At 46.7% G+C, this 19,245-nt stretch overlaps 1 protein-coding gene across 4 annotated transcripts; it reads right to left on the reverse strand.

The window, feature by feature from the left end:
- Positions 1–221: 221 nt before the first annotated feature.
- Positions 222–16,188, reverse strand: IGSF1 (immunoglobulin superfamily member 1). Of its 4 annotated transcripts, none has more exons than XM_025372146.1 (20): positions 15,979–16,188; positions 13,354–13,490; positions 13,186–13,212; positions 12,517–12,798; positions 11,929–12,216; positions 9,724–10,008; positions 9,188–9,481; positions 8,410–8,688; positions 7,962–8,082; positions 6,012–6,082; positions 5,885–5,917; positions 5,203–5,493; positions 4,598–4,876; positions 3,649–3,936; positions 2,670–2,957; positions 2,187–2,474; positions 1,708–1,995; positions 1,308–1,586; positions 792–915; positions 222–640 (listed from the first exon to the last, which is right to left on the reverse strand). In XM_025372146.1, the coding sequence occupies exons 2-20, from the start codon at positions 13,421–13,423 to the stop codon at positions 505–507; spliced, it is 4,011 nt and encodes a 1,336-aa protein (XP_025227931.1). In that variant the 5' UTR covers positions 13,424–13,490; positions 15,979–16,188; the 3' UTR covers positions 222–504. The 4 variants fall into 4 exon arrangements, with proteins under 4 accessions (XP_025227931.1, XP_025227930.1, XP_025227932.1 ...); XM_025372145.1 differs by having other exon boundaries at positions 5,885–5,932; XM_025372147.1 differs by lacking the exon at positions 13,186–13,212.
- Positions 16,189–19,245: the final 3,057 nt, after the last annotated feature.

Here is a 19,245-nt window from a genome sequence, read left to right on the forward strand (position 1 = left end):
ATGGAAGGGCAAAATAATACTCTGGTCAGTGAATACGTGTCAAACCAAACTGGGAAGTAGCTATTTTGGAGCCCCCCCCCCCCACACCCATCCTTGAACAACTTTCTCTTTTCTTGTAGCCCTGCACTCTCTTATTCTGCCATCGAGGTCAGCTCCAATACATCACTTCTAAATTGTTAGTGGAAAACAGACCAATAGAAGACCACAGCTGTAGTTTTTGCAGTTAAATAGTGAATGCTCTTTTTATTCAGAAGAATGCATTTTTAATAGAATTTCATGCGCCAGTAAATCAGTACAGTGAGGAGTTACAGGGGTGGGGAACCTCTCTTCAGGAAACATCTCACCCTGGCAGAGCTGTCAACTCCCAGAATACCCTTTACCCAGCTCAGGTGATTAGAGACCAAGGAACAGCAGATGGGGCTGATTTGCAGGGTAACTAGTTGGATTTACAGGTCTCTGAAAGCAAGATAGAGGAGAGGAAAGCTCTTGTAAAGGAGGAGATTATTATATTGGGACTGGCAGTTCCACAGAGATTCTCCGAGAGGTTGATGAAGGAGAATTGGCGGGGGTGCCTGGTTCTCCTTCTTGGTTACACTCTTCAAGGGCAATGGTCTGGTCTCTTCCGTCTGTCTCTGAGCCTCTATGTAAAGCAAAAGACATGAGTAAGGGAGGATCCAGAACCTGAAAACAGATTGCATGTTGGGGCTCAGATACTAGGGAAGCATTTGTATGATTGCTTTTGTAGCACCACCTGGTTCACAGAAGGGGGCCATAATGAGGCATTTATTTACCTGGTTCGCAGTCGAGGCCACTTCTTCCACTCTATGGCTAGCACTACCCCCAAGGCTACAACAACCACCACGATTAGGCTACTTCGGACAATGTTCCCTACTGTGCACTCCTGAGCCACAGGCCCTGTGGTGATGAAAGAGGAGAAACCAAGGCCATGGAGATTAGTGTGTGTATGTTCCCCTTAATCTGGTATTGCCCCACACTCTGGTCTTCTTTAGGGTTCATGTGGGAGCCATGTGTTAAGACTACAGTGCAGGTGGGCAGTGGCAGAGTTTATGCTGAGGCAGAAGCAGCCCTCCTTTCCTTGGGGCCAAGAGGCCTGGAAAGAAACCCACTCACTATCTTAAAAAACATTTAAGGTCCCACCTCCTCACCATCCTTAGGAGAAAGAGGACACACTATAGGTCCCTGGTTCCAAAGCCCCTCCATTCTCCTGATTTGAGATGTCTCCATGGGGACTGTCCCTGGGATCCCAGGTGTGTCACACCAGGATCATGGAGAGATTATTCTCTTACCTGCTGCCCCCACCAGCTCCAGGGAATCACTAGGTTCTGACCAGATATCAGGGTAGGCCTGGAGGCGGTAGCTGCAGCTGTAGTTTCCAATGCCTTTTCCTTCTATATTGTTGATGACAAAGTCTCCATCCTCTGAAAACTGCTGAGGTGCTTCTTCTCCATCATGTTCTAGGACAAATTCAACACCTGGCAGGGGTCCTCGGCACTGAAGGATGATGTCCTTCCCCAGCTTGAACATGGTGCCGGGCCAGGCTGACAGAGAGGGTTTAGGGGGCTTGTCTGCAACCAACAAGGACACAGAGTTAGAATAAGTGATCCTGAACTTAGCCCTTTACCCGCTTATTGCTGACTGCTAAAAACTACAAAATCATGACTCGTACTGAAGTCTCCAGGACCTTACCAGTCACCCAGATCTCCAGGGAGTCACTGTGATTTGAAGCTGCAAAGGGAGCAGAGTCCAAATAATAAACACAGCTATAGATCCCAGAATCTTCACCTCTCACTGCTGGCATCCAGAAGTCAGCCCTGTACCCACTTGGCCTCTGTTGCTCTAAGGGCTCCTGAGTCCCCTCCTTCAACAGGACAAATGTTGAGTCTGGCAGTCCCCCTTGACACTGAAGAGTCATATTTTCGCCAGGGGACACCATGGGACCAGGCTGGGCTAATAGGCTGGGTTTGGGGAGTAAGCCTGGAAGAAATGAACTCCTGGTCAAAGAGAAGAGGTCACTTTCCAGTGCATCACCCCTGGGGTCTCTGCTCAATAAAGAGGAAAGACAATTGGTTGCCTCTCCTCGAGCTCTCCGAAAACTATCTCCCATGAACCAGTCTATTCCCTCCTTTCTCCACTTCCATGCCCACTTGACAGCCTCTTCCCCTTACCTGTGACTATGAGTTCCAGGGTGTTGCTAGGTTGTATCTTGATAGAACTGGTCCAGTCAGGGTGGTAGCAGCAGCTGTAACGCCCCATGCTAGCACCAGATATATTGGTGATGGGGAATGCCCCGTCATTACTGGTGGATCCCCAGAGCTGCATTGAAGTGGCTTCTTCTTCTTTGTGCAGAATGTATCCTACACCATGGACTGGCCCTCGGCACCACAGAGTAACATTCTGCCCCATGGGAACCACAGAACTGGGCTCAGCAAACAACCATGGCTTAGGGAATGTGTCTAGAAAGAGACCAAGGTTGTAAAGTGGTGACTATAGAAACTTATCAGTTCCTGCTTAAATTAACCCTCTATCTTTCTCCTCTTGGACACAATAGTTCCCCTCCGTGGCCTAGCCTAGACTTCTAGGAGGAATTACCCTCCCTAACCCCTACTCCAATGATCTCCATCCCAGTCCCATGTCCGCTCTGTCCTTACCAGTCACCCAGATCATAAGGGGTATACTGAGATATGACCCCCTGTTTGACATGGTTGTCTCATAGTAGATACAGCTATAGTTCCCAGAGTCCTCTGCTCCAATAGTGTGGAGAAGGAAGTCAGCTGAGTTCCCTGAGACACTCTGAAACTGTAAGGGAACCTGGGCTCCCTCTTGCAAGAGGGCGAACCTCATGCCCTGGAAAGTCCCTTGGCAGCGCAGGGTCACACTCTTCCCAGGAAACACCACGGGACCTGGCTGTGCCAGGAGAGTGGGTTTGGGGTAGAATTCTGAAATTAAAGAGACAACAGCGTGAGATAAACCCAGCCCTCACATCCTGCAAATAGGCTTTTAAAGTGTTATTGTAAGACACAATATATGTTTGTTGTCAAAAATTAGAAAATATAGAAAAAAAAAACTAATGAAGGAAACACAATTCTACCACTCAAAGATAAGTGTTTTTAATATTTCTTTGCCATTTATTCTTTATATACATTTCCATGTCCATGTAGCTATAACTGTTTACATAATTGGGACTCCACTTATGCACAGTTGTATAGTTGTATAGTATGCAGCTGACATTTCAAGGTCTTTTCCCTTTCTCTGAGAGCCGTCCAGCCCACCGATCTCAGACAGCCCAGCTAGAGAAAAAGTGGACATTGAGCCTAAAGCTCAAGGCCAAGCCATAAAAATGTGCAGAAATAGGGCAACTTGAACTGAGCTCTTGGAATTGAACTCCCCCATCTGCCTCATTTATTCCCCCAGAAATGAATTGCTTGCCTCCCCACCGCCTTTGTTTCTTGTTCCTGTAATAATAACATGAACAGCTGTGCATCATGGACTGGTCACTATGGACCAGCCACTGTCCTAAGCACTTTCTCAGTGTTTTTTAGAAGAAACATTTCTTTCTCTCCCACTGACAGCCTTCCACCCACCATCCCAGGGTTGGCACCACCTCTACCTGGAGTCCCCCCTCCTAACCTGTCACCACGAGCTCCACAGGGTCGCTGGGCTCAGACCAGATAGAAAAGTCATAATATCGGCAGCTGTAATTCCCTCCATCACCAATGCCCACCGAAATGATTAGAAAGTGAGCTGCACTGGCCCCTGGACTTGCCCAGGACCTGTCACTGGATGCTATTTCACTTCCATCTTTGTAAAGAATAAAGCTCATATGCTGGTGGGGGGTGGAGCAATTGAAAGTCACTCGGGCACCAGGAGTGACCACAGGGCTGGCCCATGTCTTGAAGAAGGGCTTAGGGTACATTTCTAGAAGGCAAGAAAACAAAACAAAAAACAACAACAACAAAAACAAAACAAAAATAACAAAATACAACACAAAACCAAATTAAGAACAAGAAAGAGAGAAAGCAAATATAGCAAATATTGGTTCTAGGAGGCTTCTCTGCTTTCTATAGTATTTCATTCAGAAGTAAGTGCATTTAAAAAGTAAGGTAAATCCACTCTGCAGATAGACTTCTCACACAGGGACCCTTCAACCCCACCCCTCACTACCTCCACATGAATCCTCAGTGTGAGGCAATGGAGGCTAGTAAAAAGGTAGAATTTTTCTTGGGGCTCTGCTGATTCTCTGAGTCTCACTTTGCCCATTTGGACCAGGGGAAAATGGTACCTGCTTCACTCACCTTGAAGAGTTGCTCTATGGTGAAGTGAGATAATTGATGTGAAAATAATTAGAAAAATTAAATCACACTCCATGAACCAAAGCTATTAATAACGATTATGGCTATTAATATCGTGCAGCCAGAGGCCCTGGCACTCCCAGCGCCACGCCTGCCTGGCTCTAAGATTGGACACAGGCTCCCAGGACCAGCAGCAAAGTTTGCTGCAGGGAGAGGAGTGTCTGACCCAGGGCTTTGCCTTTCCCTCCACCCCGCCCCTCTTCCTCACACATTCTTTTCAGCTCTACCTTTTATGACAAGCTCCAGGGGCTCACTGGGCTCAGACCACTTGAAGGGGCGTTGTTCAGTGTGAGTGCGGCAGCTGTAATTGCCTTCGTCTTTATCCTCCATTCTTTGGATTGTAAAGACGGCTTCCTTTCCAACTGCACCAAGTTGCTGGACAGGTTCTTGCTGTCCCTCCTTATACAGAGCAAACCCCATGCCTGCCAGCCATCCTTTGCACCGGAGTTGTAGTTCCTGGCCCCGGATTGGGAGGGAAGCAGAAATGACAGGTTTGGGGAGGATGTCTGGAAAACAGAATGGGGTGGAAAAGGAGTTAGAAGTTTGCAGTTGCCCAGATGGGATACTCGGGGTCACTTTGTCAGCAAATAAAGACATTCATTCTGGGCTGGCCCTAGGCTCTTCCAGTCAGTCTCCTCACACTCTCTTTCCCATCCCGCCCCTCCCCCTGCCCCGTAACTCCCTACCATTTCAGCACCCCTCCTCTCCTACATGCAGCACAAATCCCTTGGGCTCCAGGGTCCCTGGGAGTTCGTTCCCTCACTCCCAGGAGCAGTGTTGGAGTCCCAGGGGCACTGGGAATAACTCCGGGAGACCCTCTACTTTTTCTTACCTGTCCCCAGCAGCTCAAGTGCCTCACTGGGCTCCGATACAGCCATCTCCTCCCATGAATGGCAGTGGTAGCTCCCGGTGTGGCTCTGGGTCAGGGCGCCAAGGGGAAAGGCAGCCCGGACCTGCTCTGAGGCCGGGCGAGTTGCAATCCACCCGGTCCCGTCCTTCAGCAGCACAAACTCCTTAGTTGAGCCAGAAGGGCTTCTGCACCAGAGGGTTAAGTTCTTCCACGGGGCCAGAGGAAAGTTGGTCTCTGCCCACAGCTCAGGCTTAGGGGTTGGCATGACTATTTCTAGAAACAGCAGAATTAATGAAGCCATCCTCCCGCCTCCCTTCCCCTCCCTCCTCCTTGCCCTTGAACCCCCTACCCGGATCACACTGCCCACCTCCCCTTGCAACCCAAATCCAAATCCTTTCCTTCTTTCCTTCCTTCCTCAGGTCCTGGGGAAAGGGGAAGCTGGTGTCTTATAGCTGAGCCTCAGAAAAGTGCAGAAGCTTGGAGGAAATTTTGCAGGCAGAAAGGCAAAGTTGGAGGCTGAATTTTGCCAGCAGCTTTAGCAAGTGCCCCTTCCTGGCTGTCCTTCCCTCCCAACCAGTCACTCCCTGGCCAATGACACTGACGCTCTGTAGTTATTTCGGATCTCCAGGGAGGAATGTCCCAGTCTGGAGCAGGAAAAACTCACCAGTCTCTTCTATCAATACCCCATTGCACAGTCCTGCAAAAGAAATTGCTGCCAGGACTCAGCCCCCTCCCCCACTGGGATTTCACCCCGGCCTTCTGCCCGGGCCCCTTCCCCCACTTGTGCTCACCACAGGAGAGAAGGGCCGTGACTATGAAGAGCATGGTGACCCCTTGAGCTGTTCCCAGCAACCAGGCTTCTCTAGTGAGACCAGAAAAGAGATGAGAGGAGTTGCTGGGATTAGGGGGAGGGTGGAGGAAAGGGGGCGGCAATTTATGTCATTGGCTTACTCGCTACCCAATGGGGACTGGATATGGCCAAGATAATGGGATATAATCTTTTCTGACATCAATGACTTTTCTTTTTGAGGGCCTTACCACCTACAAACCTCTTGCTCTTTCGTGACCCACATGTCCCCTCTGCCCCCTCCCCCTCCCCAGCCTATATCATATGTCAGCTCCCCATGGCCCCTGATTAGGCTGTTGCTGGAATTGAGATGTCAGATGTGAAAATGCTTTTATATTATCTGGAGCTCTCAGAATCCCCGGAGCTCAGTGTGATCGGCAGCTCTGGGTGGTGTGTGTGGGGGTGGAGGGAGAAATCATGAGTATTTCTCAGTCATCAAGTTTAACTTTGGAAGCAGTTGTTATGGCAGTATTGGTCCTCAGACCCACCTGCCTCACCTGCCTTTGTTATGGAAGGGTTGCCTAGGCAGCTGTGGTGAATTACTAGAAGACTGTCAGTGCTGAGCTAAGCTTTTCAGAGACTAGAAACTCTCCCCTCAACCAGATTATAACTAGAAATGTGCAGCAGCTTTGGGTCATGGGTCTTGTAGAATTAGATGATATTAACCCAAAATCCATTGGAAAATTTTTACTTAGAAAACACTGACCATCCTTCCTGGTGAGGAAAACGTGATTTTCAAGCTGCTTTCTCTGAAATCTGGTATCTCATGTTATTCTTTGATGCTGTGTTGCTGGGATGGGGTGGGGCACATAAAGCTACATTTTTTTTTCTAACCACTGGCTTGGAGATTACTCTAATGAATATGGGATCCAGGTCAGGTTCCAGAAAGAAGTAGAACTTCACCCCTGCTAAAACTTTTTGAAAACTCAAAGGGTGGTGGTTTTTGCAGAAGGCTTAGGTGGCTTGCTTCTGGTTGCCCAAGTATTTTGGCCCTCAGATTCCAGCGGAAAGCACAGACACATATAATCATAATCATAATCATAATCCATTGTGCACTGAATACTCCCAGACACACTGACCACATTTGCAGGGCGGGGGGTGCAACCAGAAGCAGGGAGTAGGGGGAAGTAGACAAGGTATTCAGGAGCTAACATCCCTACTAGGTCAGAAGTGGTCATTACTCTCCTTGTTCCCGGTAGAGTAGCCTGAGCACGAGCCATGGGGATGAGAGAGGCAGATGGCCCAGAGCACACCATAGAATCAAAGGAAATGGCAGGAGAATCTGTTTGGCCTGCGAGTTTGTGAGTCAGAGGAAACAGTCTGATTCTGTTGCCCTGTCCAATGTCACATCAGATGGCCATCCAGATCAAGTCTATATTCCCAGAATGCTCTGCACAGGTGGTTGGAGGCCACAGTGTCAGAGACTGGTTACTAAGGCAACTAGGATGCATCACAAGGTTTAATAGCTCCTGAGAGCTAGGGATAAGGGTGAAAAGTTGGGATAGGAGTTGAATAACAGCCTGGAAGACAGGACAGCATGGCTTCTTACAAGAAGAAAAATCCAGAACAAGTTAATAAGGGAGACATCAATCATCTCTGAGGGCAGGATGGTCTGTGGGAGAGATTTGGGCACCCTCCGGGGGGATGTCAATGAATGAAGTTCTGATTACTCCTCCTGCCTCTGAGAACTATGTATTTCTCCACCCTCTGGCTTGAGTGCTGACCCCTCTGTGAGGCGAAAGAGACAGCTGGGGTGAGAAAGTCTTGTTCCCAAAGCCCAGAAGATGGGGGTTCTATAGGGTGTGCCTCTGTGGCTTGTCTCAACTAGGGTATGACTCATTCTTCAGACTCTATTAGGTTGGGGGGGAACAGGGGGCTGGGACAAGACAGTTACCTGATTCTGAGTCTCCGACACTTCCACCTTATCCACAGCACTACCAACAGCAAGGCAACAAGCTGCACGATTAGAGACAACCTGACAGCTTCATTCAGAACGTAATTCCAGGTGAGATAGCCTGTGGCCAGAGAAGACCAGAATCAGAGGCCTTGATGGGGACAGGGGCAGGTGAATACATTCATGGGGTGAGGACAATCTGGTTACTGAGAGTGCTTATATTGGGAAGGTGAGGCAGAAGTGGCTTTCTTTTTCATGGAGAATGGGAGTCTTGAAATTATCCTGCTAACTGCCTTTGAGGAATTGTGAGACCACCCCAGGGGAAGGGTGCTGAAACCCAAGGGCTCTGATTTTCAGGCCGCTGACTCCCTTTCCCATATCTTTCTGGGCACTGATCTGGGATCCCTGGGGTATGGAGGGGCATTCCTCTGAAGAGTTATCCTCTCACCTGCTGGCCCCATCAGCTTCAGGGGCTCACTGCGATGTGACCAGATGTTAGGATGTGTCTCTACGCGATAGCTGCAACTGTAAGTCCCTGTGCCTTTCCCATCAACATTACTGATGATGAAGTCTCCGTCTACTGAGAATTTTTGGAATGTTTCTCTTTCTTCCCATTCCAGAGAAAATTCCAGTACTGGATGAGATACTCGGCACCGAAGGGTGATGGCCTTTCCTAGCTTGAACACAGTGCTTGGCCAAGCTGACAGGGAGGGTTTGGGGGGCTTATCTGAAACCAATCCAGAGACCAGAGTGAGAAGTGACCTGAAACCCAGTACCTCTCCCCCAGAAAATGTTTCTGAGCTCCCCATTTGATCTTCTCTTCCTTTCCACTTCCACTTGGTCAGTGACTTCAAGATTTGACTGTGCATTAGAATTATTTTGCCCACTCCTTGGTGATCTAAAGATTCCTGGTTCCCTACCAATCAGGAAGACCTCATACCTGTAAGCTTCCCCTGGCCTAAAGAAAAATAATTTTCCCAGGGGTTACAATGGGGCTGTGCCATACCGAGAGGTGGAGCTTGAGGAACAATCCTGGGAGACAAAGTCCCTAAAGTTTTGGAAGAAAGTTCTACACCACCTTCCGTGTGCGTGCGTGCGTGCGTGTGTGTTTGTATGCGTTTTGCCCATAGCTCTCAGAGGATACAAGGCTACTAGCTCCTTCTTACAACACCACAATGATGATAAAAACAAACGGGTTGATAATAAAAACAGTTGTTTACACTTGCCTACAACCATAAGCTCCACAGTGTTGTGTGATGGCATCCTAATGGAGGTCTTCCAGGTGAGAAGATACTGGCAGCTATAGATGCCAGTATCACTGTAGGTTACATTGTTGAGGAAGAATGATGTGTTGTCATTGATGCTGGTGGCATCCAAAAACTGAACTGGTTTGTCTTCTCCTTTCTTATAGAGTGCAAGACCCACTCCATCCACTGGTCCTCGACACCGTAGGCTCACATTCTGACCCATTTGGACCACAGGACTGGGCCAAGCAAGTAGCCAGGTCTTGGGGAAAGTGTCTAGGACAAGACCCAGAATAAAAAGCACTAATGATTTCACTTCGTGCTCCCACTCCTTAGGATTCTTTTCCTTCGCTTCCTCCAAACCACCCTTGGAAAAACCTGCCTACACCCAGTTTTACAAATTCTGTTCCCTTCTCTACTGTTAGCCCTGGCCACATGATTAGGTTCTCCAGGGAGCACAGAGGGAGATTTGTATTCTGAGCCCTTAACCTAAGTTTCATGGCATACCCGTCTCTTACCAGTTACCCAGATTTTCAGGACATCACTAAGGAGTGAACCTCTATATGAAATGTCATAGTAAAAGCAGAGGTAATGTCCAGTATCTTGGATCTTCAAAGACCGGAAGAAGAAATATGCCTCGTTTTTTATTGTCTTCTTATGGTAAAAGGACTTCTCCAAGTCTTCAACCCTCATTAGGGCAAAGGTCATTCCATAGATTGGCCCTTGACACCTGAGATTCAGGCTTTCTCCAGGTGCCATGATGGGCCCAGGATGGGCTGTCAAAGTTGGTTTGGGGTAGAGTCCTACAAAGGGAAGAGACCCTAAAGTTAGAGGCAAGATGATTCTTTCCTGTTGTCTTCTGTTTTCTCTTTCTTAATTTCTTTGAACAAGAAGTGGTAGCTGAAATTTACCTTCTCTTCCCTATCCCTTCCTTGGATCTCTGCCTCTATAACATAATCATGGGTAGATTCACTTATACCCCTGTTCTCTCTCAATAATCTGTCAGCTTCACTGAGCTCTAACCATGTGTAGGGGTGTATCTCAGTGGAAGATCTACATCCACAATTCCCTGTATCTTTAGGTCCCTGAAATGCCAAATGTAGTTCTTTCAACCACCAGAAAAACCAAACCTCTGAAAATAACAATGATTTCATCTTTGCAGAGCATGAATGCCACTGAAGTATTAAGGAGAGCTTTTGAATACATTAAGCTCATTTAAGATCCTACTTCCACAACAAGACTGAAAGAAGCCAATAAAGAGGGCTTGGCCAGTAAGTCTGCAACCCAAAGAAATCTCTGTTACAGAGCTACACATTCATGTCCATGGATTGTTTCGCCAAGGAGATTGTACACGAAAGTGAGGGCAAACCTCACCTCCTACCACTCCTTCCTACCCCCACCCCAATGCCAGGCACACTTATCTATTCATTATGGAAGGATCAGCTCTGTCATATGCTCACTGAGCATTTAGTATGCATCAAGCATCATGTAGGTCTAGGTGTATATGAGAAAAGAAGACAAAGTCTCTGCTAGCAAAAAGCCCATGAACTGGTTGGTGGGGGATATTGTTGAACAGGTAACTATGGAAGTGTGTGTTAGTGGAATCTATGCTGAAAGGGCATGAGTACAACAAACATTCATACACTCAGTTCAAACAAGCAGTTTTTTTTTTTGTTCTTTGATCCTCAATAAAAAGCTATACTAACAAAATTAATATCTACCATTTATTGAGAACTTATATGCCAGGCACTGTACATATATATTTAGGCAAATCCTCACAACAACCCTGTGAGGTAGGCATTATTATTAAACCAATTTTGCAGATCAGGAAACTGAGGCATAGAGATAAGCATTACACAGTAGATCAGATAGATACTGTTATCCCATTTTTAGAGTAGAGGAAGCCAAAGCACAGAAAAGTGAAGTGACTTGCTCAAGATCATGCAGGGAGGCAGTGTCAGAGATGGAACTAGAAACCAGTATTACCACTTCTAAGTCTCGGGTACTTTCTGTAGCACCACAGCTTTCCCCAAGCCTATTTAGCTGGATGGAGAGACTAAAGCAAATGTGGCCAATTCCATCTAGAAACCTCCAGGCTATGGGGTGGGGGAGTTGGGACTGGGACATGTCTGGCATTTTACATTTTGGGGAAACTTCTTCTATACTTAGAGATTGGTGCTGCCTTACTAGCTCTACTGATAGGGAACCAAGGCAGTTTATAAAGCCATTTCTAAAATATGAGCTATCACATTCTTTGTCATTTGTTTTTTTTGTTTTTACTCACCAACACTAGCAATTCATTCTGTTTTCCACACATAAAAATAACAATTACAAATAAAATACATTTGCAAATTTAAGACTCAATTTATAAGATTGCAGTGGCAGTGCCTGGCACATATTAGGTGCTCAATAAATACTGGTTGAATTGATGAATGAATGCATGATATTCAACAAGTAGAGAACAACAAAGCTGTGATGAGCTGAAGCTGCTGGCCAGTTGGCTGGGCTCCTTTACTAGTCAAATGATTGGCTCCCACACATCTGCCTTGCAGCACATGGGATTCTAATTTATATCTCAGTAAAACTTCAAACGACTCTAGCTCATTGGGCCTTGCAGGGCCTTAGAAACTGGCTGAGGAAAGTAAAATCAGAAACCCTAGCTCAACCAGCCATGATCCCTGGGACAACAATTGCCAGATGCCAGCAGCCATAGCCACACCCACCTGCTACAACCAGCTTCAGGGGGTTGCTGGGCTCTGACCACAGGGTGGGGAGCATCTGGATATGAGTGCGGCAGATGTAAACCCCTTCATCCTCAGGTGTCAGGTTGTCAATGGAGAATATAGCCATTGTCCCAGTTGGGACTTGGTAATCCACAGGCTCTGCATATCCCTCTTTAAACAGCATGAATACCAAATCCTGCAGCCAGCCATGGCAGAGGATGTTAACATTACATCCAGGAAGAGGGGGGGTCTCAGCCTGAATCCAGAAGATGGGCTTGGGCAGCTGGCCTGGAAGGATAGAATGAACTGTAATTAGGTAAAGCAAGAATAGTACTGTCTAGGGAGCAGCAGAGGAGAGCTCTACTTTAATTGAGGTTTCCCTGTATGATCCTTGTTTGTCACCCCTCCTTCTCCCATCTCTGCTCCAGAGTCTGCATGCCCCCTCTGCATTGCCCAATACAAAGTAGGCCCTTATTTACTATCTGTGGGATGCATGCTTGCATGCATTTGAGAAACAAACCCTCCCCTGGAAGGCAAGTTTGAATCTCAGGAGCTGGAGTCGATTCTTGAGTATCGCTGTCTTCTTACCTGGTGCCTCCAACTCTAGAACTTTACTGGGCTTTGACCAGCCTGGCTCCTTCCAGTAGCAGCACCGGTAAAGACCTGCATTGGACTCAGTAAGGGCACCTATAAGGAATGAAACTTGGAAGGTCTTGTGGGAAGGGCGGATCCAGGTCATCTGTGTCTTATCCTTCAGCAACAGGAACTTGCTTGATATCCGAGAGGGGCTTCGGCACCAAAGCGTGATGTTCTCCCAAGGGGCCTGGGGGTAGTTGGACTCTATCCACAGCTCCGGTTGAGGGTCGATCACTGTTATTCCCACAGATCAAAAAGATGTGAGCAGTCCAGCCCTCTCCCTCCCATAACATGTCCCACAATGTCCCTTAAAATTAGCCCGGACCCAGATCTCTCATTTTGTCTTCCCTTGGGGACAGGAATGTGCTCCTGTGGGGCATCGTATAAGAACCCCAAGATATTTGGTCAAGGGGTCCAAATGAGTTGGAGAATAAAGTCTGATGGTTTCTTTTCCATCTGAGATAAAGCTTTTCACCATGCCATAGGAAACCAAGTCCTCTGATTCCCAATCAGCCCAATCTATCTCTGGAATGTCAAGGCATTATGTCCAGGGTCATGGAGACACGCCAGCATCTTGGATCCTTTAGGAAGGAGGTGACTGAGAGGGCAGGACTCACTTACCTATCGATGTCATACCCAGACTCATCCCTGAAAAGAGAGATTATGGTAAAGGAGAGCTCCCTTGTTGTCTCCACCCTGTGCTCAAACCTCAATACTTTCCTCTCCCACCCCTAACAAGTGGGTACCTATGACAGGGTCACTTGCCCCTCACCCCTTCCTTGTACTCACGAATGCAAAAGAGCAAAACAGTGAATGTCTTCAGCATGGTGGCTCCCTCCCCTGGTCTGTCCAGGGTCATGGGGCCTCTGGTGCTGGCTGTGTGCTCTGAGTCTTGAAGAATTTTTCTCCTCAGCAGGTGGTGGTATCTAAAAGCAGAATTGTTTTTACTTAGAGGACTTGTCCTGCTCCTTAAAGTTTAGTTTAGATGGCTAAATTGCACTTGACAACCCTACATTGTACTTCCTCACAGGCATGCAGGGTATTACAAGGTCACCTGCTGCTTCCTCTCCTTGCTCCTTTCCCTCACTTCCCTATCCTCCTGCTCAAGGTCTTTGTTGGTATCAAAGATGCCAGATTTGTTGAAATATGGATTTGTCTCTGGGATCTCAGAGGCCCAGAATAGCCTGCAGAAGCTCCACAGGATGGGGGAGATGGGAGGTGCAGAGTCACCTTTTCAGTCACACACACACACACACACACACACACACACACACACACACATATGAGACTCTCTCATATATATATGAGAGAGCGTCATATATATATATATATATAGAGAGAGAGAGAGAGTCATATATGTGTGTGTGTGTGTAGAGAGAGAGAGAGAGAGAGAGAGAGAGAGAGAGAGACTTCCAACAACTTAAGAGAGGGGGCATTATTATCGTTCCATTTTACTGATGAACAAACTGAGGCTTAGAGAAGATATATAATTTGCCCAAAGTCAAAAGATATTACATATTAGAGCCCAAATTAAAATTCATGTTTAACTCCAAGGCCTATGGATCTAAAACAATGATTTAAACTCCCAGAGGCACCCTTCACTCCCTCTTCACCCTCCCTCACCCCTCTCACTTGATCCCTTGGATATCCTTCCCTTCCATAGAATGCTTTAGATCCAATATTACTCTCATTCTTGTCTCCTACCCCTAAAAGCTCAATATCCCAGTGTCAAGCATGTGTTAGAAAATCAAGCTGCTTGAGTTAATTTACATAAGGTCTAAATGATTCTTTCATTGCCCTTAACTTCTAAACAGTTTTGTTGATTGCCTCTAAGGGAAATGGAATTGTTTGAATCTCAGGAAACACGGCAAAGATATTTGTGTTCAGGGAGGCTTTCCATTCTCCCCGACCAAAGTCATTATTTACCATAGGCCTTGCATATACACAAGGTAGACTCTTGAGCTTTCATGCCTCTCTCCACCTCCCCCAACAGTAACCTTTCACCAAGGGGAGGTATGTCCCAACCACACAAACTCAAGCTAATTCTCTTCCACTAACTTTCTACTGGGAGTCTGAAGTCCTGGCTGACTCCAGCTGTTATTAAATCTTAGCTCAGAAGAGTGGGGAAGAGGCAGCTCTCAGAATAGAGAAAGGAACTGATTTTGCTTTTCCAGACTGACCTTGGACCTCAGCCTCTAACTTGCCCCAGTGCTAACACTGGGTAGGATGGAGGAGCAGGAAGAGGAGGATATTTCGTGTTCAAAGTATCTGGACTGTAGGGAACAAGTGGACAGTGAGAAATTCAAGGAAGCGTAGGTCCATTGTTCATTTTTCACTTTGTATCGAAGGATTTTCAGATTACCCACTCTGAATTTTCCTTATCTGTAAAGTGGGGGAGTAATATCGACCTAACATTATTGTTGTGTTGGGTTACAGATAATACATGTACAGTGCCAGGCACATAGTGAACATTACATTTTAAAAAGGTGCTCATTTTTTCTTCTTTTCAAAAGGGGCATCAAACTGGTGTAGAACCCTGAAGATGCCCTTTCCATCTCAGTTCCTACAGCCGCTTGCTCCCACTCCTCTCAGGGCCAGGCCAAAGCTTGGATGCCACCCTGTTGCTTTGTTACCCTGGGGCTTTGGGCCAGGAGTTTTTGGGGGAAGCCAGGTTCCACTGCCAAGGGAGAGGTTCAACCTGGGATTACACCCAGGAAATGCCATCTGAGGTTTCAGCCTTGCCACTTGGACCCCTAAACCAGGATCTTTGCCTACTGCGGGATTGAGGGGAGTCAGGGAAGCTGGGCTTTTTGGCATGGCTGACCCCTCCTCAATCACTAAGGAAATTGTACCATTTATATTCAGCCCAAATGATGAATCTTATACCGGGGGAATGTGAGAACAGCCCCAAGCCTCAGGTTAGTTGGCCACGCCCATTTTGGCCTTTCACCCCACCTCCACCCCCAACTTTGGCTGCCTAGCCATTTTACCCTTCCCTTCTACTCCACCCCAAGCACTTTCCCCACCCTTAGGCAGCGCCGCAGTGTTTTTGAGGGTGACATATCTGAAATGTCTAATGGCTCGCCCCCTGCATAGCTTTGAGGGCTCCAGGAATCAAAGGGGTTGGGCTCGGCGGGGTGCCGGGTACATGCTCCGCTGAGGGTTTGGAGGGAAGACTGAGAAGGAAAAGGGGAGATATCTACAGTGCCCAGAGATTCTCACCGAGGCGGGTGTGGGATCCGGGGAGGAAAGGAGAAAGGCAGGAATGAAGGGGGTGGGGGGACAGACTGGGGAGCAGTTTGATTTACGGCAATTAATTACAGCAAGGAGACTCTTTCGGGATTTTGTTTAGGATCTGGTGGCCAGTATTTAATCTTCAGCCACTGAACTATGCGCTCATTTGCAGGTACTTACGGTACTTGAAGGCCCGCTCCGATGTTGGAGATTCTCCAGTGAGCTCCTCCAGATGCAGCAAACTGCCCGGCATGAGAAGAGCTGTCTAAGGACAGCCTCTTCGGCTCTGAGCCCCGCCTTCCTCTCTCCCCCGCCCGCCTGCTGGCCCGCCCCAACCTCCTCCGCTCCCTGCGCCGGGCTCTGGGAGCCCACCTACACCAACTCTGCCTGGCACCTGCAGTCCTCTGACGACGGAGATTTCTACGCCCCTCCCAGCTCCCCGCCTCTCTCCGGACTCCCTGCAGAGGTTGCCGGAGCCAAATTCAGGCCCCTGCCCCCTCGCCGGTCGCTCAGAGTTTCACTGGGTCACTGTATTCTGGGGGGGAGAAGGCCAGCTCTCAAGAAGATTTGTAGATCCTTTTCTCCAGCTCCCCAATACCTCTATTGGGATCTCAGATCTTCCCCTGCCCATTCAACGCCCCATTCATGCATAAACATCGCCACCACAGTTTAAGTGCCTACTATGTGCCCCTGGGCTCTGGGATCCTATATTTCTCATCTTCAGAGCAACTCTACAAAATAAGTGTTACTCCCCTCAATTTCACAGATGAGGAAACTGAAACTCAGAGAGGGTTAAGTAACTTGGACAGCCTTCAAAGTCCATCTTGGGGTTTTAAAAGCCCAGGTTTTAGAGACATACAAATGTAGATTTTAGTCCACATTTTACATTCAATAGTTGTGTGACCTCAAGTGAGTAAACTCTCTGCGTCCCAGGTTCCCCATCTGTAAAGTAAAAAACAAACAAACAGCAGAACCTATTTCACAAGGCCTCAATGGGATGATGTAAGTAAAACTCACAGCATAATAGGCCTAGCATATAGTAGGTGCTCAATAAATGGTAGTGGTTGCTGCTGCTACCACTACTACTACTAGTATTAATCTGTAAGCCCTTCCCCAAATGTCTTAGAACAACATGATTTTGATAATATAGACCAACCTTTCACAAATGTTAACCATGAAAGACTTTTTATAATGATAACGTATGAATAAGACACCAATCAAAGCTCCTGATATATAACATATGATGAGATTAAAATATAGCATCCAATGGGCTCACAGACTAATTGATAAGAAATATCAACATGATAGACTAATTGGCTAAAAAATAGCCAAATTTTTCTTTATATACATTTCTTTTTTTTTTTTTTTTTTTTTTTTTAAGAGAGAGTTGCACTCTGTTACCCAGGCTGGAGTGCAGTGGTGTGATCTTGGCTCACTGCATCCTCAAACAATTCTCCTGCTTCAGCCTCCTGAGTAGCTAGGATTACAGGCGCGCACCACCACACCCAGCTAATTTTTGTATTTTTTGGTAGAGACGGCATCCCACCATGTTGGCCAAGCTGGTCTGGAAGCCTTGGCCTCCCAAACTGCTGGGATTATAGGTGTGAGCCACCGTGCCCAGCCCTTTATGTACATTTTCTACATGCATAAAAGATTTCAAATTATCTAATGAAAAACACTTTAATTCAAGAACAAACTATGTAAAAATAAAGTAACAGCTCCTTTACTGGCCAAATTGATTATCATATCTTCATGCATCAGGTGATATCAATTGTGGCTTCCATTATAAGCTATAGATTATTGTGTAATGAATAGAATAAGCATATGAATAAAAAGATGTGTTTCTGGGTAAGTTATTTAGCCTCCAAGCCTCAGTTTTCTTATCTGTAAAATGGTGATAATAATTGCACTTACTACAATGAAGGGTTTGGGGTAGGACTGAATGGAAACTTTCCTGTAAGCCACCACATAGCGCCTAGGACACAGCAAGCAGTCATTGAATCAACACAAATTGTTAAGTACTTTCTTTGTGGCAGGGATTGTTCTGGATGCTGACAGTTCAGAAAGGATGACAGTTTCTCTTCTTAAGGAGTTTGTAGTCTAAGGATAAATCATACTAGAGAAGAAGTAGGAGGCAGCCAGAGAAGGAGGAGCCTTGAGAATCAAAGAGGATTGCAATAGAAAAGATCATCAAGTAAGTCATGGTAGTATGTGTTTGGATAATTGCAAGCACTTTGCTGTTACTGTGTGCCTAAACTAGGGCAGCGGTAGCAGAGAAGGAGGGGAGGGCAAGAGTTCCCGAAATATTGAGAAGGCAACATTAGACAAACTTGATGGTTGTTTGGAAGACAATAGTAACAGTTATTATCTGTCAGAGTGAAAACATCCATGCCAATTTTCAAAACATTTATAGTATAGAAGAGTTTCAAGAAAGTGGAGCTCGAAGGACAGAGGTGAAACACCAAGGTTCACAGGGTGTTGTGGAAAGCCTTTCTCCATAAGCAAGTCTAGTGTAAGATGATGATATTTATTAAACCTAAATCTGTTTTATATATCCCAAACAGGAGAAGCCCAAGGCAAACTTGACCCCTTCCCAGTGTTATACTGATGTTGGCAAGCTCTGTATGGTTCAGGAGAACCCAGTGTTCACATCTTATCTCATCCCAGCATTCAATGACATAATGGTAGTAGCTTGAAAGTGGCCATGGTCAGAGAATTTTCACCACAGTCAGAGAATTTTCACAACCGAAGAAGCAAGTACTACAAATCAGTTTCTCCCAGCAACCTTCACATCTCTGGAGCTGTTTTTAAACATTTACTAGCAAACCACTTTTTTTTTTTTTCCAGTTTTATGTTTTAGGACAGTGATTTTTACTGGGAAACAGGAAGGTTTCCAAACTACTCAAGGATCCTGTTAAGTTTCATACACTCTCAAGAAAGTTATGAGCATTGTGTTCCATTCTCCTGTCCCCAGCCTCACCACTCTGGTAAGCTGTCTGAGGACTGTGTCAGATCTCTGGAGAGGTCTGTACATTCAAAGTTTGATCGTGTGTTTTAGCATCCCACCCCACTCCTCAGCCAGTCCCAGGCCCCATCCCTTTCTGTAAAGGAGAAGCAGTGTGGAGTAGACCAGTGAGGAACTCAGCTGGGACTAAGCAAGTGTAGTTCTGGGGTGGGGAGGAGGCCCAACCAGACAGATTAGATTCCAATAGCAAGACCTGATGAGGAGGGAGGTTAGGCTTTGGAGGTGGGGAGGACAAAGCTGGAAAGGAAAGCTCGGGCCAACTCACAGAGCTTGAATTTCAACTTATCTTTTGTCAAGCACTTTAATTATTAAGGGCACAGTTTGGGGCACTAAGTCATTTCCAGAAGCTATAACTGAGGGCATTTTCAGGAGCGTGCAAGAAGCTTCCTAGAATAGATCAAATGCAAGTGATGAATTAGAAC

Source organism: Theropithecus gelada, chromosome X, assembly GCF_003255815.1.
Source record: "Theropithecus gelada isolate Dixy chromosome X, Tgel_1.0, whole genome shotgun sequence".
NCBI classification, from domain to species: domain Eukaryota; kingdom Metazoa; phylum Chordata; class Mammalia; order Primates; family Cercopithecidae; genus Theropithecus; species Theropithecus gelada.